Source organism: Embiotoca jacksoni, unplaced genomic scaffold (genome assembly GCF_022577435.1).
Source record: "Embiotoca jacksoni isolate LCO1_2020_lvr unplaced genomic scaffold, fEmbJac1.0.p SCAF_20, whole genome shotgun sequence".
NCBI classification, from domain to species: domain Eukaryota; kingdom Metazoa; phylum Chordata; class Actinopteri; family Embiotocidae; genus Embiotoca; species Embiotoca jacksoni.
Window position 1 is genome coordinate 2,683,610 of NW_027185341.1, and position 23,320 is coordinate 2,706,929.

The window sequence follows — 23,320 nt, forward strand, 5'->3', positions numbered from 1 at the left end:
CATAATGGCAAGAAATACAGCAACTGTTTAGAACTGCAGATACATGGACATGCCAGCTACAGACATCTGTATCACCTGCAACAACTGCATGGGCTCCAGGTGGCACAAGTGTAACTGCAGCAGCTCTTACTATCTTTGCCTGGATGTAATGATATTGACTTGCCTCCACCACAGGTATAAACACTGCTGGTGCTTTCCATCTGGTGATGCAGGTTGGCCTGTCTACAACTGTCTCCTCTCGTGCAAAATATATAGAGAGTTGCAACCTCTTTTCTTTGAGGCAATCAGCAGCATTTTGAGAAAGCAAATAAAGATTTAAATGGAAACACTGAAACTTAAACACTGAAACTCATCTGTTTCATCGGGACTCTGTATGTGTAGCTTGATCAAATTTCATAAACAGCACAACTGTGGTTACATTTTGATTCTAATGTTTCTAAAATCTCAGGAGGACTGAAGTACGTGGCATACAGAAGTATGTGCTATGTGGCGGCTCAACAAGTAAAAACAGTGTCCAAAACCAAAAACAGTGCATCAGGTCAGGGACACAACCAGGTGGGTTGTCTTTGACATTAGTGGATTTGTGCACAGTAATTTCATCCCCCAGGAGGAAACTGTCAACACTGAGTTATAATGTGATGTTCTGAGGCATCTGAGAAAAAACATCATTTTGGCATGATGGCACTCGGGTTCTACAACATGACGTTGCGCCCCCTCATAACATATTGGAAACGCACAAATCTTTCACCCACAACAACACAACTGCGCTCCCCACCACCCTTACTCACTGGATTTGGCACCTTGTTGCTTCTTTCTGTTCCTTAACAATTTGTCACAAACTTTGATATGCGCTCTTTGCTCAACTTTCTGTAAAACATTGCCAGATGCACCCGGACCACTGCTCAGAAAAGCATGAGTAACTCAGGTGCTGATTTTCATCGTGGCGAAACTTGGGAGGTTATAGCATCTTTCTGCTCTGTGCATCGTGCTCTGCGCATCGTTCAAGTGCAACAGGAGCAGTCTCGGAATTTATTGATCCACCATCGTAGTAAGAAGCTGATAAATACACAAAGTTTTCAAGGCCTTCAAAGATTTACATCAAAAGTTAGCGCAGTAGAGTGAATTATCACTGAAGGACTGTTGGCTTCGCTTCAAATTTTAAGTTCACAGTCTGAAAGTGAACTGTGAGAAATATGAGGAACTGCTGAATGTAGAGGTGACCCTGATCTGAGCAATCTGTTAACATTTTGAGATATCAAGAAACCTCACAACATTGCAGACATCCTGGCTGTTCTAAAAATATTTTTGGCCTGACTGTAATTTAACCATGCAACGTATTCATTATGAGACAAAACATTTTGCCATTGAGCCTCCATCATTTGTATTCAGTGATGCAACATGGAATGATTCACATTCAGTCTTATCTGGCCACAAACAGGGAATTCTGAATCACACCCACGTAAAACTGCAACACAATATATCAACCAAACTCTGTAAAAGGCTGTATTGTGTGAGGGAGAAAGAACAAATCCCAGGATTGTAAACTGTTCAAGTTAAACTCCGAGAATGACACAAGGAAAAAAAAAATCACATTGAAAACAAAAGGACAAAAAAAAACAAAAAAAACCCAGTACCGGAACGTGAAAAGAAAAAATGTCAAACAAACAAGCAGAGGCAAACATTAATCTGCTTATCTACAAGAGCCATCCTCAAGAAACAATACCGAGATGCCTTGTTTACGGTCCAAACCTTCACTTCAATTAAAAAAACGAGATTAACATGTTGTTAGAATCCTATTGATTTGTTGCCTGATTAAAATGCGTACCGAAAAGAACTGAAGGAGATTTGCTAATGACTACAATGATTTGCAGTGTTAATCTCAGCAGAATTCTTAAATTCAAATAGCTCAAATGAAATGAGAACAGCATGTGGTAAACACTATAATTAAAGAAGAAAGGAGAAACCCAGGGAGATGAGTATCAATTAGGAAGAATGCAGATATGTTTTGAAAGGAATTAAGAGAAAAGAGAGAATGACTAGTAGTGAGAAACAGAAAAAAGGCAGAGAGACGAGGAAGGAAGAAAGAGAGATACAGGAGAAAGAGTTTGAGACTAATTAGAGCCATTTTCACTTCATTTAAAATTTCAATTAAGACCAGGAAAAAAATTGTTTGGTCAATACTTCCTTTCACATGCAATTTAAGGAAAATGAAAGCTTGCAGCAGAGTTAACACTAACTTGAACTGCACAGATCACTAAGAACCAAAACTGGAAAAAGTTATAGCTTTCACAGATATGATCTTCAATCTTCCAAATTGCTCACAAGCTTATTTGGCCAACTTTGATCATTGCAAACATGTTTGACATTTGAGAATTAATTTCTGGACAGTTATATAATTGTGAATGTGCCAACCCTTTGATAACCAGTGAGACACACATAGAAGAAGAAAGATGAGCATTTTTTTTTTTTTAAAAACAGCAACGGGGGAGGCAACAAGCTGGTGCAGCGTACAAGATTTGATAGACAGCTGAGGGAGAGGAGAAGGCTGCTCGGAAGGCAATGACAACAGCCGAGGCCCAATATAACGTGTCTTCTGAGACATGTAACTCTACAGACGAGAAGGAGAGCTGGGAGAACTTGTACAAGGTAAAAGTAGAGTAGAGACAAAGAGTGTGAGTGACTGACTGATACAGGTGTGCAAAAGAAAGAAACTGTATCTCAACAATATTGCGCTGTGGGTAATGCACTGTTTCACTCCACGTGTGTGTGTATAATTAGAGGGAAATCTGTGAGATCTCCAGTGACGCAATCCAATGTGGAAAGTAACTCCTTTAATCTTCGAGACACATATACACAGTCGCACTCTTACTCTTTGAAGGCGCTCGGAGGTTTGAGGACACCAATCGCATGGAATCCGCTTCTACCTTCAGAACGTAGCTGGAATTGGCCTCATAGTCCAGGAACTTGGCTGTGGAAATCACTCCTGTTGTTTCATTTAATGCAAACACACCTGCAGAGGAGCGATAAAGACAGAGAGCAGTATTTTAGTTGTTATGCTATAAAGCAGAAGGCTAGTGAGAGGGCAGTTTTACAGTGTACAGAGAAAATAGTATGGCATGCCCTGAACTACTAACTGCTGAGAGGGTTAAGTTAAAAGCTTTAACAAATGGCAAAAGTCAAGCCACAGTAGGAAAATTGTGTATAAACAGCTCTGAGTATACTTACCTCCCTCATTGCCTTCAATGATGGAGTACACAATAGTTTGATTGACAGCAGCTGCCACAATGTTTCCCACCAGGGTTCCAACAGAAGCCTCCTCGCTCACTGGTAGAAACCTGGAAATGGATCAGTCAATCAATATCAACAGATAAGAAAATTAAATATGTATCCGTAGACTTTGGGCCCAGTTCCTCTCACAGGGCAACTGCAATTTGGCAAGTTAAATAGAGCTGTGAGTTGAATCTGTAAAACACGTCCAAGATTATTTTCTTCCTTCATGCCGACAGGGTTGTTGCAGGAGTTTCCACCAACAGATAGTGTGTGTAAGCACCGTTCACTTTTTTAAAAAGCCAGAGGGTAGCGCAATCAGGTAGGAGGTTGATCTGGAAAACTGTGTTTAGAGATAAAGTGAGAGTTGGCTGCTGAACAACAACCATTTTATGGCGGATAATAAACAAATTTGACAACACTCATGTTTGTTGTCTCCTGGAGTGAAATTTCAGACAGAATACATTAAACAGCCTAAAGTCACTTGCAGGATGCTGGTGATAGAACGTGTAACACACCTGTCAGTCCACTGGAGGATACTGTGTCAGTGTCACGTTTGCCCATCCACTGCCCATAAAAGTTGACGTGGCTACCGGGTCTAAAAAGTGAGGCCGACGAACAAGTGCCATAAAGTGCAATACCACCGACGGCCGCTAGGCGTTAGCTCCAAAAAAGGCTTCGGCTCCGTAGACTACCATTTAACTTCTGTCATAATATATAAAATCGATAGATTTTTTTTTCCGAAAGGTCATCATGGTGTCGTTCGCTAAAATCAATCTTTTTTTTGTCTTCTGGCAGTCCATCTAAAAATAATCCCAACATCAGTTCGGTATTAAGCCTCAAAAATAGCAAGATGGCGATGGCCAAAATTCCAAAGTCGAGGCTTTAGAAGGGCAGTTCACAAACAAACGGCTGATGTCATAGTTGGCTGCCGCCTGGTTTTGCCTCAACTAGGCATGAAAATTACAGGCACCATTAACCACGGTCAAAAAAGGTGGTCATTTAATAAAGGTCGTGTGATTAAGGTCATGTAACAGAGGTCATGTGATTACGGTCATGTGACAGAGGTCACATTTGAGAAGCTGAAGGCAAAGAATGTCAAGAAAAAAAGGTTGATTTTTAAAAATACTTATTTTAAATTATTTTTCTGTTGATCAAAAAGTATTTTTATCAAAAAGTATTTTTATCAACAAATTTGTAGTTGATTAATCCACCTCATTATAGAAGGCTAATATAAACCATATATGACTTAATCGGTTAAAACATACCAAACTGCCTGCAAGGTTGTTTTAAGTCTGCTTAGTACATTGTGTTTGGATGACACTTGGTCTGATACAGCACATTTGGAACAGGTTGTTTGACACCCTATTAGTGGCCTGAGCCAAGCGGGGAAATTAAACCATCAATTTGCTTTCAAAGAGAACCCACGCATGGTCTTGTTTTTGTCCACCTGCCTCTCCTTGTGTGTGGTGAGCAGTTTTCCCTGCTTACAACCCTGACAGATTTTATTTGAGCCAGGCAAGTCTCAAATTTCCAGCTGATTTTGCCCCATTAAGTAAACCCAGTCCAGTCATTAGGCCAACCGTCACAGCTGGCTAAACATTATAACACGGGCTACCAACTGGCTAAGCTATCAAGTCATCACAACGTGATAAATGGGACTGTTGTGGGGAGAGAGAGAGAGGGCGAGTGTGTGCTTGTGTGCAGCGTGTGTTTGTGTAGACGGTAACTTCCAGCCCCGTCAATTGCTTCGTAAACCACCTGCTCTGTCCAAACTCTCCTCTAAGCAAATAGATAATGAATCTGAAGCGTATCGAGTGGATATAGATTTAAATGAGGAAGAAACGTTTGAGGAAATACAACTTCAGGATGTTTAATTTATTATTTATAATTTTTTTTTTCAAAGCAGACATTTTGACCTGCTATGTACAAAGAAAGCATAAGTGTTACTAATGAAATTCATGATAGCTCTGCTCTATTCAACTGTTATAGTGCGCGTTGACACTGAGCCATCATGCACAAAGCCAAATCCCTGAAACTGAAGGATTTAAATCAAATTCAGCCATCATTTATTGTAATTCACACCTTCCCAGTGTGATGTGTCAAAATGTCCTCTGTAAAAACAAAAAAGGCCTATTGTGTCCCTAATACAGCCCCAGACTGCTGTTATTTAGTACAGGCTGACATTTTGATGAATGTCTATCAAACATTGTATATTAGGTGAAAGGTTTTCAGGAAATGAGTGAAAAGAGAAAGTATCAATAATGATCCTCAGCTGAAATCCTGAAATCATAGAGCCAAAAGGCACGCTAACACTCTACTGCACACATTTTGATGGCACATGATAAAAATGATTCCACTTAATTTCTGGGACATTTTATCAATGAAAATATTTTTTTAATTTTTGGGACCTCCACCCCTCATCTAAAATAATATTTTGTTGCTTAAGGGCAACGTTCTGCAATGATGCTACCAAATCACAGAGAAATTGATTAATTTATAGATTATAAAATAATGCTCAGAGGGCAAAACAAACTCACAAAATCTTTACAAACTGACAGTATATCATAAAACAAAAGAAGTAAACACACTTGAAACATACAGACATGTGTTTGTATCACAGAGCGGATCATGTCATATAATGTACTTCATTGAAATGAGATTTCCATCCATGTGAAACTTAAAAAAGCAGTTCTTCTCTGCTGTGAAACAGAGATTGACATTGCACTTATTTGCACATTACTTATGGTGTTCCTGTGCACCCAGGAACTGTCTATAAAAACATGTAAAAAGTAAGTTTCCAAAGCTGACGAAAACACAACAAGAATAACTGCAGTTCAATAAAGGCGAGACCATTAGGAGTGAATAAGAATGTATTCATTTTTATTGTTAAAAAGTACCCTTATCGCACAACATTGCCCTGGGCAACGAAAGGAAAACCTGGATTTCTGAACATGCTAAATGAATAAAATGTCATAAAACCTGACAAAATCCTTTTTTACACTTTTATACACACAAATATATATTTTTATTTGACTTTCATGCCAATTTAAAAAAGCCCTGAATGTTACCTTCTTCTCACACTGTGTGCTCCTGTGACCTTGTGTCAGAAAAGGATGTCCCGCCTTCAAATGACGCTTGATAGTGACTCCTACACCTCATTGGAACATTCTTTAATACCTTTTGGACTATTCTGATTGGTTGCAATCATTTAAAGAAACATGTGGTGCACATGGGGCTTAAGAAAACTTCCCGTTGTCCGAGGGCAATGCTGAACAGTAGAGGGTTAAGATTTATCCTGTGCCACATGCAAACATTATTCTTCATACTGTATTGAAAAGATACTGGCACTAATATTCAGTGATTAAGGAAAAGAAAACCATTGTTGTTATTCACAACCATGTACTTTTTAAAGTGTAATTTCCCAGAAGCCGTGTTTCTTCAGGCATTTACTTTGTTACCCAGAAGGCAAAATCAAGAAGTCTAAAATTGGAGTTACTTAATTTAGCTGCAGCAGCAGCAGCAGCAGAGATACAATCCATCAATAAAGTTGGACTCTCCTCTCGCTGAAGTGTCTTGCTCCCTCTCATGCAGCACCTTTCCTCTTTTTCCACCTCTTCCCTCCTAAAATCTCGGTTTCCCACTTATCCTCACCTCATTCATGCCGATCTACATTTCTCCTCTTGTATTTTTTTCCTTCCCCATCTCCCTCTTTCCCTCAGGCTGCTGCCTCCAACCAACACCCCAGCAGACCTCAGCTACTACTAGCTATTTTTTTTTTTTTCATTTTTTTTTTCATCACCCCTTTTTCCGCAAAGGCTTATGACAGGGGTAAAAGGAACAAAGGTGAAAGGATTCCCCGAAACAAAAACACACATACGTACACATGTTTAGGCAAAGATTAAAGCACGCGCACATGCACGCACAGCTCATTATCAAGCCAACGCACCCCCTCCTGCGCTGCCTAATCATTGCCCTCCTGACAACAACAAGCTGGGCTGATACTGATAACAACAGAAACACTCTCAGATACACACACTTGTACGACTATACTTACGAGGACGCTGTATGGACTTTCATTCATTCACCGGAGGCTTAGTCTAACTGCAATGTCATCATAACTTTAACATGAACCCTGCGCGCAGCTCTGTGGTCTTAACTATAAAATAAACACACACAACCAAGCACACACACACACACACCAGCAGCACATATTGAGACTGAATGTAGTGCAAAGGATTAACAGAGCTGTGTTCACAGAGTTTCCACAGTGTGCAAGGACAGACAGAATAATGAGGATAGTGATAGATGTTGGCAATGATACCCTCCTCTTTGTGGGTCTTTCTCTCATAGCCACTGTCATTCGTTTGTCTGACTCATTATGTTTCACTTTTTAGCCTGTCTCTTTCAGCTCCTGTTCCTCTATGATGCATCATCTTCCCGCTCCTGTCATTATTCTTTTTGTCTCTCCTCACTTTGCTCCTTTTTATTTCTCCCTTTCTCCGCTGCAAGCCTGCTTCTGTCACTTCTGCTAATACATTTCTTCCTCTTGTGCGCGTCTGTCCACAACAAACCACAATCTCTTCTGTGCTGAGCATTGCTTTGGTTCTGTGGGGCTCTGGCAAAACAACTCGCAGAGGCTTTTTTTATTCCACATGACAGTGATGTTTGATCTGCTGTATGACATACTTTACAGTGTGTGGGAGGCCGTGCCTGAGTACATGCTGAGTGTGGTCTGTTTCGCAGTGAAGTTCAGTTTTACTTATTTCACAGCATGGCCTCAGTCAAAACTACAGGAGCCAAAATATGTGAAATATCACTATAATAAATCAAGTTTATTAATGGATAGCCCCTTGAGGGGGGTCCAACTTAAAACATGCAGGGCAATACAACAATCACATACAATATATGTACATGAAGGCTCTCATTTACAGACCCACACACCCATCTTTACTGTAAACCCACAACAACCATAGAATGCGGATATAATGTATTAATAATAATGGTAATAATAGTAATATAATTACACAAATTGCCTAGTAATATTGAAGGGGAGGGAAATATTACCATTAGAAGGAGCACCATGGTGTTTTAAGCGAGGATATAGTAACACATTCTAAAAGAGGAGTAATGTATTCACTGTTCATGTTAACAAGAAGATTGTTGTAGCCTGAAGTAGCTTTTAAAGCCGATTGCTTTGTTAGTTTTGGGAACAAAAAAGGTTGTTGAGAATGTCTGAGAGAATATGAAGATTGTTGTTTGAAGCCAGAGGGATAATTAAAATGGTTATATTTGAAAATGCATTGGAAACAATAGTGATGTCTTTGAGCATTGAGAGGTAACAAGTTCAGTATTTAGTACATGGAGCAGTGATGAGTTCATTGGGGGCACTTTATGAAAATATGAAAACATCTAACTACAGTTTGATCAAAAAAATTTGAGACACAATATATGGGAAATCAGATTGTAGATCTGTTCAAAATGCAAGACAGCCTTAACACAGACACACAAATGTATCTAGATTTCCTACATCAGGTTCCTTGATTGTTCAGGCAACTAGCCAGGCATTGTAACCCTCATCAAAATGAATATCAAACACCAGAATTTATTTAATTCCAAAAACAGTTGGGAGCTACTAATTTAGTCAGTCCATACAACGTGTCAATCAACCATGTCCAAAGATAAAAAGCATTTATAGCTGCTCCGACCACACTGTTGACACACTGCTCAATAACAAATAGGGCAAGACGTGTTCACACTGTACGACGAGTACTTCCTTACATACCTGAATAGCTGTTTTGTCTGCAGGATATTAGGGTTACCCAATAATAAATAGTCTAAACATGGTTGTCAGCTACTTTATCAGGAGAACCCGACCATTAGGGTCCTGGTTATTAGGAGGCAAACAGCTGAAGTTATTAAGTTATGAATCAACATTATGGGGGCATTCTTCATTGTTGTTACGGTAGCTTGTTCTATGGACTTTCTTTTGTAAATGATCCCATTTATATGTCAACATTTTGGAGGGATAATTTGGTTGTACATATCATCTAAAGACTGATTCAAGTGCTTTTATGTTATCTTGGCAGGGCCAATCAAATCTAGTACAGAAAGTCAGATATCTAATAAGAGGACTTCTGCTTGAAATACGGTCAGCAGCCTGAGCTCTGACTTCTACTGCACAAACACCAGCTTAAAATGACAAATTGGGACAAATCTCCTGCTGTTTCTACTTTGCTCACTTTATCTTCCTGCTGCCTCGTTCTTTCCTTTTCCAGAAGGTTTCTAATTGCCTGCAGGATTTTCATTAGGAGACTGTTGAGCGTGGGGTCATAACTGCCCACAGTAATAACCTTTACAGGGAGGCTTGACTTCTGTAAGTTACTTCTTCTCCTGCTGTGGTAATTTTTCAGCACTGGAAGGTTTCAATTTTCAGTTGACATGCCCCTACAATTGTAGGTTCTTGGGGAGACATGATGGTTGAAATAACGGTTTTCTAATCAAATAGGTGTCTTGCTCTTACGCGATCACACATTTTTAAATCAGGTTTTTGAACTGTTACTTTTGGACCATTTTGGATCAAATATTCAGGGAGAAAAGGGAGAAAATATTGGTGATTTTATTACATTTGCCTGGGCATGTAACTAATTATTTTTTCTGTTTCTTATTTCTACATGGCGCTGTTGGACTAATCAAAAATAAATGTTGTGTACCCTCTGGCACTGTTCCTTCTCTGACTAATCCCAAATCTCTCTTCCACCTCTCTCCTTTCTGTTGTACTGGTTCACATGTGACCACTGCTTGTATGTCACTCCGTGTCAATCACTCTCTCTGGTCATTACAGCTCACTTTCTATCTCTACGATGGATTTGCGCTTCTATGTATTCTGTCAGTAAGTGTCTTGGTATATTTTATTTGATGGCCTTTGATGGCCCTCTTCTAACCATTCACGTTACAGCCTTGTCGCGATTGTCAGCGGAGGGTCAAATGGCTTAGTACCTCTCAAACAGCCTGAACTTGAGTGGAGCAATGCTCAAGTACAATACATAAAACATATGCAAAGGAATACAATGGAAGGCGATATTGCAAGTTTCTATGTCTGTATAAAAGGATGGAAGAAAACGGAAAGAGAAGAAAATATTTTTTTTTTTTTCATCTAACATCACCTTTGGAAAAATCCTTTGTCCAGCATATATGCATGTCTTTGAGAGCCTTGATACCATCTTTCTATCTTCCCAGACTGACAAGCATACAAGCTCACAATCTCAACCACACACACTTGCACAGACATTTGTTGTAAAATCCTATTTTAGACTGTTAAATATAACGAATACCAAAAAACTCAGACGTCCACTCTTTCTGTTGAATTTATCATATGACATTACGGATTCCCTATATTGAGTTTGACACCTTTATTTCACTCAATATAAATATATATATATATATATATATATATATATATATATATATAATATATGAGTATTGCTTGGGTTGAACGTTTGTGTGCATGCGTGTGTACGTTTCTCTAAAACATAATTTTACTTCATTTTACGCTTTGTAACCTGCAGCCACAACAAGTGTCAATGACTACAGATCTACGTCCAACAGTTTCATGGTTTCACATTATGCTTTAAACAAAGTTCTGTGTACCAAACCAGGTGTTGCTGGAAATTACTTTGCTAAACTTAACTTTACAATGGTGGAAGGAAAAAAAAAAGAAAGGGAGCATAATAGACATTTTATGTCAAGTACTATAATATAGCAGGGGGTTTAATGGAATAAAACATTTTATAAATAAAGTTCAGACATTTTTAGGTCCAAAATCAAAAGAGAAATCAAGTTTTTGAATCTAGCATGGTTTATTAATTGTATTCTCTTGTGTTATATACATATGTAAATCAGTCAGTTCAACATGTCTTCCAAAAGCTACTACTCAAGCAAACAATAAAAAAAAAAAAAAGTGGCACCTTTCTGATCAGGTGCCTTTTCACTTGTGGGACAAGAAAGCTTTGACAAAATTGTACGAATAACTTTTACAAAAAAATTATTCAAATGACACTTAAATGGTTAAGATTTCTTTAGGTTTAGGCCACTAAAACAACCCTCTCAGGTTCGAAAAAGATCATGGTTATGGTTAGAAGCAACAAACCCAGCTTGTTGTTAGGACACAGATCAGAAACATGCCTGCTCAAAAATGAACATTATTTTGTTTTGTTTTGTTTTTTCTGCAGTCTCCTTTAAAAATGTAACAAGTCTCCTTTAAAAATGCCCAATAATCTTCTCAGAAATACCATAACCATGTTTCACAGCCAAAGCTATTGTTTCCTTTCTTGGTATTGTGATTTGAAAACACAGAAGGAGAGAGTTGTTTTTTATATTGGAATTGTCCCGGTGAATGGCTCTTTCATCTCCACTTCTTAATCTTGTAATAAACAAGTAAAAATAAACAGAAAACATACCGCAGTGAGTTTAACAATTCGTCTTGTATGTGCTGGTGTGTAATTTGTGCATTTTGAGGAGTATGAACTGAACATTTGTGTGGCTTTAATTTCTCAATCTATCTGTGTCAGAGAGCGAGATGGTAATAACTTGGTTTGTAATCATTATTATTCAACACTAAGGCTATCTTGATTATCCTCACTCCGTCCCTTGATACCACCCCTTCACCCCCCTTTCTCTCTATTCATTATCCTTCATCTCCATTTCTTATTAGATGCTCAACAGTTGCAAACACATCTAATCCCAAAAATCTTTCAGATGTATTGAGAAATATTACAAAAATATGGCATGATATTGTACGATGAATCAAACTGAACTGTGTGTGGAAGCAAATTTGCTTTATTGTAAACTTTATTGTCTCGAGCCTTCAGTCTGTGATTTGAGACGAGTCAGCTCTGTTTTCTTGACCTAACACTTGACTTTTCTACAAGATACCATCCAGGCAGACAAAATGACTAATTTAAAAGCTGACAGTTTTTTTTACAAGCTGCCTGCTTAAATTTTTTTGGCCATCCTCACTGTATAGCTCTTGAACTCTTGGGTTTTATGTAATCAGCTGCTAAGTGCATGAGGCTGATAAAGAGGAAGAATATCTTCATTACCTGCCCCAGGCTAGTTTAAGTCCCGCCATTTACATAAGTATGTAATAACAAAGGACTGTATATAATACATTACCTGAAAGTTTTTCTTTTTGGCCAGTTTAGTCTTTTGAAGTATGTCTAATTTATTTAGCTATGTCATTACATCTTCAGAACCAGAATCAGCTTTATAGACCAGGTATGTTTACACATACAAGGAATTGGATTTTAATTATAACTTGCTCTCAATGTACATACACATAAACAGACATAAATAAACATATATACAGCTAAAGGCGTATATGCAGCTAAACAATGGTGCAATGGTGCACAATGCAATCTTCCTTTGACTTTGGGAGCAAGTTTGGTCAATTGGGTTTTGCAATATACATTGTTCTTATAAAAATGTTTCATTACATGTTAACCACCTTAACAGTACAGTATCAACTATGGATGGGACATGATTTTGGAATATTCGAATAGTCGTTGTAATATACAAAAATCAATTAGTATGGCCAACTCTGGTTCCTCCTTATTTTCCCTGATTATAATGGAGCGTCACTCCCGTCAGAAGGTGGCGGTAATTCCCCTAAATGCTGTCTGCCAGCTGCCATTAAAAAACACAGGGAGAAGAAGAACATGTTGCTACCAGACTCTTTGCAGGTAACACTATGTGGCACTGTGAGATTAGATGCGACGGTGCGAACAGGAGAAACATGCAAAGACGACTACAGGCGACAAAAAGTTCTGTGTGGAAATCCTTCAAAACATAAATTTACATGCATGCAGTCCAACTCTGCAGGTAGAGCTAGCAGCTAAGCACTGACATTAGAGTGAAGCACCAAGCAACGGTCCATCCACTGATCAGTAATCAATGGCCAGACAAAATGAGTTTCATGTTGGACTTCCAGTGCAAACAACAATCATCATCTCATCAGATGAAGCTAAAGACATGTTTCTTATCAGCTCTGTACAAAGAAATGGTTTTAGCTGATTAATAATTGAATGGTGTCAAGCAAATTTCAAATAGTATTTTTGCTTGAAATGCCCATCCTTAGTATTAATCCACGCTGGGGAAGGAGAATAATTCTCACCTGACATTACATGACTGAACAGTAGCTTAAAAAAAGTCCACAGAGGACTACTTTCACAATTTTGAATTACAGTCTAATTCCTCACAGACATGAGGGACATTCATGAAAAAGTACCGGAGGCAACACATTCCCAATAGTACAATACCCTGTATACTGTAATGGGACAAAACAACCCATCTTATTGAAGAATCTTGGAAATAATGGCTACATTATGGTTCTCCTCAGAGCTGGCTCAAAACCAATTTTCAGTCATGATTTCTCACCCTGTGCTCATGTTCACACTGCACTGCAGCTACATTTCAGTAAACAGAGATCAAGGTAATTTCAAGTTGCAACATAGAACGTGACAGTAGCTGACCTTTTCATTGCAATGCAGATATGCAGTCTCGCTGTCAGCAGTAGATTTCCAGTTTAAAGAAGCTGTCCAAATTTGGGGGTTTTACAGTGAGCCCATTTTAACTTTTTCCTTTCATCTGTTGGTTCAGTAATCTGGATGTCAAAGGCAAGAAAATTGTCTGTACAGCTGTTAAAGAAATCAGGAAAATAACCTGGACTTGGCAGAATGACATCAGCCTATTCAAAAAGCAGGATATGAAAATGTCTGAATCTGTCTGACTGTGCCTATACCATCCTGTTCAAAAGTTTCACAACATGTGACTGTGACCCTCTGGGGCTGGTCTAAGGTCATGGAAAGAGGAGTTCATGCAGTTGCTATTTTTTCAGGCTTTGAAACGTTCATATTGGTGTAGTCCTTAGCCGTTTGATCTGACAAAAAGAGAGCGCTGTTCACCTGCTGTGTCTCGTCCAATATCCAAGCTCCTTATGCAATTTTTTTATGTTTTTGTTTTGAATTTTATGCATATGCATGAGGTTTATTTATTGTCAGTTGAAATGAGCAAGAGTAAATTCTCAGCCAGCAAGAATAAAATAACAGAAAGTTTAAAACAGCACAAGATACGCGAGTAGTGACTCTGAACATTATCTATCAAGCTGGTAGAATATTTTGAGTGTCAGTCTGCCTGCCGATCATTTAGACTGCCTGAATATCTTCTTGTCCATCTGGGTCTCAGCGTTTCTCTATTCAAGTCTTTACCTGCTTGTCTGCTTCAATCTGTCAGCCTGTCAGCTCATCTGCCACTTTAAAGACTTTTCTGCCTGTATGTTGATCTGTCTGTGTGCATGTGTGTCTTGCCTTTCTGCCTGTCAACTTCAGTGTAGTTTTGAAATGGTGTATTCTGGCAGCACCGTGGATTGTTTTTTTCTCTCGAACTTTTATTGTAATATCTCCCCTGTCCTCTCGTTACTCAGGTTTCTTCCCCCCCCTCCTCTCTCTTACTTTCACTTTCTCCATCTGAAACTTACACTCTTACCATCTCTCAACTGCTTCTCCCCCGCTATCCTCTCCAAACACTTTTCTCTATCTGTCGCTCACTTTTCAATCTCCTACTTCATCCTCACTCTCCCTCTCTCCCTCCCTCTCTCGATGTCTCCCGACTGCAAGCGATCTTATAAATAACAACACCATGGTTGTTTGCCATTTGTTGTCAGAGTCGTAACATTGCCAGAAGCACTCCATGTGCGCTTGCCTGTTTGTGTGCATCAACAACACAAGGTAACCTTCAAGTGAAGCCGTTAGATATATACCAGCTTTATAGAGCCACAGACTGGACGTGCTTGTTTCGACATACACTGAGCTAGTATACGTTTTCACTATGGGAGTAATAGAATTTAAGATTGATGTTCCCAAAGCTTTATAACACGGTCGCCTGCAGAGACAAGAAATGGTGCAGTTTACGAACCTTCTTGACACATATTAAAAGGTGGCAAATGTTACTGTTATGGTGTCACATTTGTGACTTAACATATTGATAGCACAGCATGTACAATGTCTGCATTTGCTAATGAAACTGTAACAAGGTTTATAACAAGGCTGCAAAAGATAAATCCCGAAGACTAACTGCTCAAAATTGAAATCACCCTTGGTACTGGGGCATATATAAGACTTTAAATTCAACAGAGGGTACATGTGTCTTCTCTTATCCATGACAACTCAATGAGGTCACACATGTGATCACATCATATTTGTAATACTTTTGGAGCCTCTGATTCTGCAGGCTTTAGCTTAAACAAGTGGATAACTGACCGATGCAGCCCCTGGGGGGGCTGTGAGTGTTCAATTCTTGTCCCACTTTTTTTGGTGTTATTATAAGCTTTTGTACTTTTGTGCTCACTTGTGAACCTTTATGTACAGGTAGATAGGTGGAGCGGTTGGATGAGAAAAACATTAATGTACTTGAAGAATTTGTGTTGTTCAGAGCTGTTTTGAAGCACAATGCAACTGAAATATAGGCTCTGCTTGGACATCAGGTTTTAGTTCATATACCTCAAACTAAGCTGAGCTCAGAGAAACCAAATATTATTTGAATCACAAATGAAAACGAAAACAGAATTTGTTCAGCGGCATAATTTATTGATAAGTTCAGCTAATGCTCGCCATTTATATTTCAATTAAATCATGAAAATTTCGTATACATTTTATCGAAAAAAACCCGACTAAAACGGCACATAGTGCAGGGTGAAAGTCGTTTTTAGAGGTAACACAGCTTGCAGTAAAAAATCATGATGTTGAATAGCATGCCAACTGTGACTTGATATAGTTTATGCATAATGTTATGCCTAATAATACATTGTTTGGTCTTTGTAATGATGTACGATGGCTTGTTATCAACCAAATCCTCAAATTCAGAAGAACTGTACTGACAGACTGTTTAACTTTTTTATGACTTGCAGAACATAGTCATTTGCATATAATCAAAACATTGCTAAAGCAGTCTGACTTTAAGTTACTAATGCACAGTGAAAAGAAAAGAAAAAGTGGACCCAAAAGACTGCCCTACTTAAATTCAGATTGAAGATGAGTTATTGCAACAGTAACAATGTAATATTACTGTATTCAAATTAAATGTCTATTCAGAAACACAGGAGGGAGACACCATTTTTTTAAATTTTTATTCCATGAAGTAAGAAAACAAATACAGAAAGTTAAAGAAATTGGAGGGTGAGGTGCGGTGTGTAGGGGTAAAGGGTGAGAAGGATATATAGGGGTAGGGATAAAAGGTTTGGGAGGCTGAGGGCTGCGTTGTCCATCCAACCATGGCTGTTTTAAGTGTTCCATCTCCAGAAGCTCTTCTCCTGCTTTTTCTCCAAAGAAAAAGGCGGTAGGTCTTTTCACATCCAGGTCTTAAGAAATCTATAATATGTTGTTGGAATCTTGGGTTTATGTGAAGACAGCCTATCTGAAGCTGAATATTTTTCTCTATGCACTGGATCTCTTCTTTCCTCTCAGCTTCTTGCTTGAGCCAGAACATCCCCCTGGCCAGCACCATCTCCTCTATGTCTCTTTATTCCTTCTCCAACTGCTGCTCCTTCCTCTCCCAACTCTTTGGGAGTTTGGAAGGATAATTTCTGGCCGTTAGCCCATTAACAGAAAGCTCCTTCTTCACACTCTCCTCTTTCTGTTGGAGCTCCTTCTGATAACTTTCCTCTTTCTCAGCCAGCTTGTTTTGAGTTTCTTGGAGTTTTTCCTCAAGACCTGAGGATGCCTGTTTGCTTCATTTCAGAGTTTTCTCCACCTCCCTCAGCTGGGCCAAAGTGTCGACATGTGTATTTGTGCGTCTTCATCTTTTCAAAGTTTTTTTTTTCTTCCATGCAGGAGTTCTTCAAACTGGCTGACTTTCTCCTGCCACCTCTTTTCAATACTCTCGAGCCAGCTGTACTCTCTTGATACGTCAGCAGTGGCACCGTCAGCTGCGTCAACACCGTTTCCTGTTTTTGGGTGTGGAGGCCCCGTTTAAATCACAATTGTCTGAACTCTCTTTGCCTCCAGTGCAGAGAGACTATGGTGAAGAGAGCTGACCATCTCTTCTCTGTTGTCAATCTCCCTGTCTGCCTTATGGAAGTCGGCCTTTAGCTTCCTGTTGTTTTGTTCAGTGATGGACAGCTTTTTCTCCCTGGTTTTGTTTTCATTCAGAAGCTGCTGTCTCTCACTTTTCCAAGCATTCCTCTCCTTCAGGATCATACTTTTTGCCATTGTCCTTAACTTATCCTCCATCTCCTTCATCTGTGCCTCCACCTGTGTCCTCATGTCTTCCATTCCTCTGTTATATTCCTGTGGATTTGTTTAAAAAAAAAAATACATGAAATCATTATCATATCGCAAACCAGGTTATATGTTATAGAACTAAAGAGGAAAACTGTCTATATTAGGTATTCAGTTAGCAATTCACATATTCATCTATCGATCTGACTGAATGTGTATTAACTTATAAATATAAATTGACAAAATTTGATCTCAATCTTGATTTCAGTAAATTGTGTATATGTTGATGCTTTTAACAGAAATATAAACACATTTTAAAGGAAAACTAGTCTATATAAGCAAGGTGCTGAATAAAATGCGTCAAGTGTTTGGCCGTCTTACCCTGCTGGCTGTGCTCTCTCCGCGAGATGGTGACGGTTGATGAAATTGGAAATGTTCCAACAAGTGTGATAGGTGCGAAATATTGTTGCGTATTTGACACATATTTCAGTCTGAAGATAGTGTTCCTCAGTTCAACCAGTGATGGACAGCTTGCAGTGCACACTAGTGTGGGTGTCCTGTTCCTGGACAACTTAGACATAGACAATTTACACTCGAGAATGTTGTCAACAACGCTGACATTATACAAACCTGTTTCCAAAAATGTTGGGATTCTGTTTAAAATGTAAATAAAAACAGAATGTGATGATTTCCAAATCATAAAATTGAGAATAGAACAAAGACATGTTGAATATCAAAACTGAGAAATTTTGTCTTATGAAACATAAATGCTAATTTTGAATTTGATGCCAACAACACGTTTCAAAAAAGTTGGGACAGGAGCAAGAAAAGACTGGAAAAGTTATGCAATGCAAAAAAATACAACTGGTAGAACATCTTACAACTAATTAGGTTAATTGGCAGAAGGGGTTCACCGCTCTGTGAAAGACTGTAGGGAAATAGTGCAACAATTAAGAATAATGTTCCTCATAAAAGGCTAAATTGGAAGACATTTAATCTATGATAGATAATATTAAAGGATTCGGAGAATCCTGAAAAATCTGTCCGAGATCTTCAGGCCTCAGGACCTGTAATATGATATACTGAATCAGAATTATTTTCATTGTTGTCCCAGCATTGCACAACTATGTCACTTAAGATTACACTAACCTGTTTAAAAGGCGGTATGAAAAAAAACATTTGCTTGATTGATTTTAGTGTCTGAAAAGTCAAATCTTTAAATTTAGAAACCCTAGCTCTATATGAAGTAAAGCAATAAAAAGCCTGGTTGGAATATTTCACAGCTGCATGCATTATGTGAAGCAGTGGCAAGAGAAGCAGACACAATTATTCTTTCTGTTCCCAGCACAAGATTAAAGATTTAGTCTTTGCAGTATGCTGTAACACTGGATAATTTTACCAGAAGTTAATGCATGCATTTACTATAACTCTATATCTTTATATAAAACCGGACTAAAAACTACATTTCTTGGTATTTCAGTTTCCTTGATGGCAGATAAAATGGGATCATTGGCTTTTAAAGGGAAAACTGACACCTCTGGGTTTGCAATTGTCCAGCTGGCTGATAGCGATAAAAACTGTGACCTCCTACCTGGCTGCCTGTGATTCTTGAACAGAGCGTGTACTGTATATCCGTGCCGAGGCGCTGATAGATAACAGCCTGATTTATCTAAATCTCTTGCCATGGTGTGGTGTGTTGTGTCTCTATCTTTGTAATGACGTAACACAAAGCAACATGTTGCCATCTTTGATCACACAATTTCTTGATTAAAGACAAAGCTTTGATGTGTAGAAGTGTTTTGGAGCTTAACTCTCACCACTTTCTAATTAGATTTATTAACAACGTAACAGGCCGTGAGGCATTTTGCCAACGTGGGGGGAACCTGTGCCTGCATTTACAGATAGACAATTGCATGCACACAAACACATGGACATGCACACACATACTTGCATATGCATAGTGGTGGGAAAGTGGTGGTGTGTGTGTGTGTGTGTGTGGGGGGGGGGGGGGGGTTCAATAATCTTCTAAAAAGCTATATTTTCTTTCTATTCACTTAACCTCATGCTGATAATTGCCACTAGGTGCTGATAAGTATTCATGTGTATGCGATACTAACTGCATACTAATTCTGCAGGTGCAAGGATGGCACTACAGTGAGAGAAAGAGAGAGAGCGGGAGAAACTCAGCTCAAACTGCACACAGTCGCTACAATGATTTAACACACTTCCTCCTCAGCTTGTTAACTGTTTTACGAGATGAGGAACGCACAGAGTGAAAATGCACGAACATCGAGTGATGTCAATGCTTCACTGGGGTTCAGTTTCAGTATACTGCGAGTGTGTGTGTGTCTGTATGTGTGCGAAAGTGTGCGCGCATCGGTATGCATCTGTGCGTGGCTGCAGCTGTATCCCAAAATATTTCTTATTTACACCTCAAACACGCAAAACAGGTTTCATCCTGACAAGCATGGAGACAATGTTCTTCATAAATAGTAAATGTTAATTCTGTCTACTGTGCCTTAAATTCTCTGGTGAGTGAGTGAGTGATATAGCTTCTTATATTATTAAATAGGAAGACACATTTTATAAAAATGAAATCTTCTGAGTTTGGCCAACAAAGTTGAAACACTGCATTATATTGTAGAAATTTGTATTATTGTGAGCCTTTCCTTTATAGAGACCCATTGACAGTTTTGTTTTGGGGCTTTTTTTCTGCAGCTCATTGGATCTACTATTAAAAGGTTAAAACGCAGACATTCAGCTGACGCCATTGTATGAAAACCATAGGAAATTGTAGACCTTTTTAATAGATACCACTAGGGCTAAACATACGGGCTACAGGTCCTGCACTGCTCACCTAGTATGGATGTGAACAACCCAAAACATGCTTGAAGCAGAAAATCAGCACTCCTGAGATGTTTCATTTGAAATGCAGTTTTCTGGAGAACAGGACAACAAAAAAATGTGTCACTCCGACTAAACTTTGAGAGTCGTAATTACACATTAATAAACAAGATTTAAACATCTCTTGGGTTCATAACATATGGGCTTTTTCCATATATATTGATGCAAGGAACCCAAATCCATCCATCCTTTATTCTTTTTGATAATCCATTTTCTCCTTTTGCTTACCCTGGACAGGGCCATGGATCAAAGATAATGGATGAAAACTACCTAAACGCTGTTGACTCAGTTGAAAAAAACAACAACCATAAGTAATAAATTTAGTACACCTTAAAACTTTACAAAAATGTAAATACATGTATATCTTGTAAACTGTTCAAATTAAATGCTCACACCAAACCAAACAAATAAATCCAAATGTTGGGATGTAAAGCTGTATATTTTTAAAAAGCCACTATTAACAGAACTTCTGTTTCATTATCACTCTCTTTTTCATTATGGGAATCAATATTACTAAGTCAGATATGCCCATGGCCAGAAGCCTGTCGGCTGAAACCATACAAAATCATTAAGCTACATTAGTAAGCTCTTAAAACCGTACTGGTACAATGGTTAGCTTTTATTCAATAAAGCCCGGATAATGAATTCAAAGCTGGTGCAGTGTACTCTGTGTGAGCACAACATGAAATTAGAAGAACAAAAAAAAACAACCAAAAAAACTCTTTCATATATATACACACACACAGACACACAGATATTAAAATAAATGGACAAAATGTAAATTATAAGGCAAACATGCACACACATCCAGAGAGACATGCAAAACACACACAAAAGACCATACTCACAGAAAGGGACATTCACAATGCAGAAAACATAAAAATGTGCGTATGCACACATTAATGTGCACAGTGTGATGATTAACAAATACAAAAAGACACAAATACACACAGATTCTAAAAAGTGCAAAGTCACATAGACACAGAGGCACACATGCTCTTTGAGCTGGAAGCTATGTTACATATTCATAAATGCAGTATTATATAGCTGGCTGACATCTTTCGCTCTCTTGCCTGTAACCCTTTGCCTAAAAATAGAGTTGGAGCTTTACTCTGCTTTGTGTGAGAGACATTTTGAAATTTGATCTGCAATATTGGGAAAATATGTCTGAATTGACACTGAAGTCCCAAACATAAATAAAGAAAGCCAACAGGTTTTAAGTGACCACAACATCAATGACGATACACTTCTATAAATAAGGGTCAAAGGTGTGAATTTAATACTGAATACAGAGGCATCACAGAGGAACCATTTTAGTTGCACGGCAGATAGCATGCCAACTATGTGAAATGTTGTTTCACATAAAATGTCAACACCTATTCTGCACATAACACTGCAAATCCCTTTGACATGGTATCAAGCTGGACAGAAAGAGGAAATAAACAGCTGAAGGGAAGCAAAATCTGCAAGAGTGAATCGTAGAATAGCAATCTAATGAACAATCAATCACAGGAAGTCCACTGTGTTTTGAGCAGAAAACACCTGAAATATTTTGAAAAATATGATGTTTGAAAGCATTTTTTCCTGGGTGATCTGATTGCTAAGTGGTTAGGGCGTCTACCATATGAGCGCACATGTTGACAACAGCGAGTGCCTGTTTTGATACATGATTGGCCGGACCTTAGCTGCATGTCATTCCACTGCTCTCTTTCCCCACATTTCCTGACTGTCTAAACTGCGCTGTCTGAAAAAAGGCAAAAATGCCCAATCTTAAAAGAAAGCACCTTTGCCCACAAATTTCATCTATGTCTGATGTCTTCAATATTGTGCCTGACAGAAAACATAAGAAAAGAGCAAATATTCATTTCGATGTCACTAAGGGGGACAAACACATACAGATGGGCTGATGAAAACTGGGATAACAAAGAACAATTTTATATTCAGCAAAAAATGGAAAGACCCAGATAGTAAAACAGAGATAATAGCATGAGATTAAAGACCAATTTCTCGTCTGACACGGCCAATCACAGAAAAGAAAACCTGAGGTAACCCCATGACCTTATAAAACAAGCACAATCTCAAAGAGTTACAACAATGACTTAAGAGTGAGTGTGCATTCGTCTGCATATAAGGTAAGACTACAATTAATTAATTGTAGTGTGTGACCGCTGGGCTTATTGGCGTCACAGAACACAGAGGCAAAGATCTGTGTGTAGCGTGTGTGTGTTTGTGTACACTGCCTTTACAAAAATGAGGGGAACACTTCCTTTGCTTTCTTTTGGATTAGAAAAAAACCCAATATAACATACTATAGCTTTATGATTTAGTCAATGTTTTAGGACAGTATAGCATTAAAACTTCAAAGTAACACAGACACTTGTGCATTAGTTGTGTTGCCTGGCTGATGATGAAATTACTTTTATCCAGCAGATGATAATGTTCCACGAAGAAGAACGTGGCACACTCTGTGCGTGTTTATTATGGTATCTTGTATGGAGTTCTTGCAGAACAGGTGAATGCTGCTTTTATAGAATAATGAGAATTTTCGAGCAGACGGTGAAAAGCTGCCCCTGACAGTTGATGCTGCTCTATATATTTGTTTTGAATGTTTTGTTTTTCTTGCCACCTTTAACCAAAGTTCCGAATTTGTTATCTTTACTCCTTTCAGTAGTCTCTGTACTCTAAAGCAGATCATTTAAGTGCTAATCAAAACAGAATTTCAGAAGCAAACATCATTCATGCTGTTCACACTTTGCACCTTCTGTGTTATGTGGGTTGAGCGTCTGAGCTGAGAAAACAGTTATCAAAAAAGTTACCCAGTGTCCTGGACCATTATTTTGTCCTGTTGTGTCCTTATTATTATTTTTGTGTGGATTGTG

At 38.6% G+C, this 23,320-nt stretch overlaps 1 protein-coding gene across 1 annotated transcript in view; it reads right to left on the reverse strand.

Annotated features, from left to right (window-relative positions):
- Positions 1 to 23,320, reverse strand: part of LOC138201961 (protocadherin-15-like) — a 169,400-nt gene that overhangs the window by 38,022 nt on the left and 108,058 nt on the right. Inside the window, exons 27-28 of the mRNA XM_069155579.1 lie at positions 3,226 to 3,335; positions 2,870 to 3,010 (exon numbers count right to left, since the gene is read on the reverse strand). Coding sequence (XP_069011680.1) covers positions 2,870 to 3,010; positions 3,226 to 3,335 — 251 coding nt within the window. The remainder of the gene's footprint in view (positions 1 to 2,869; positions 3,011 to 3,225; positions 3,336 to 23,320) is intronic.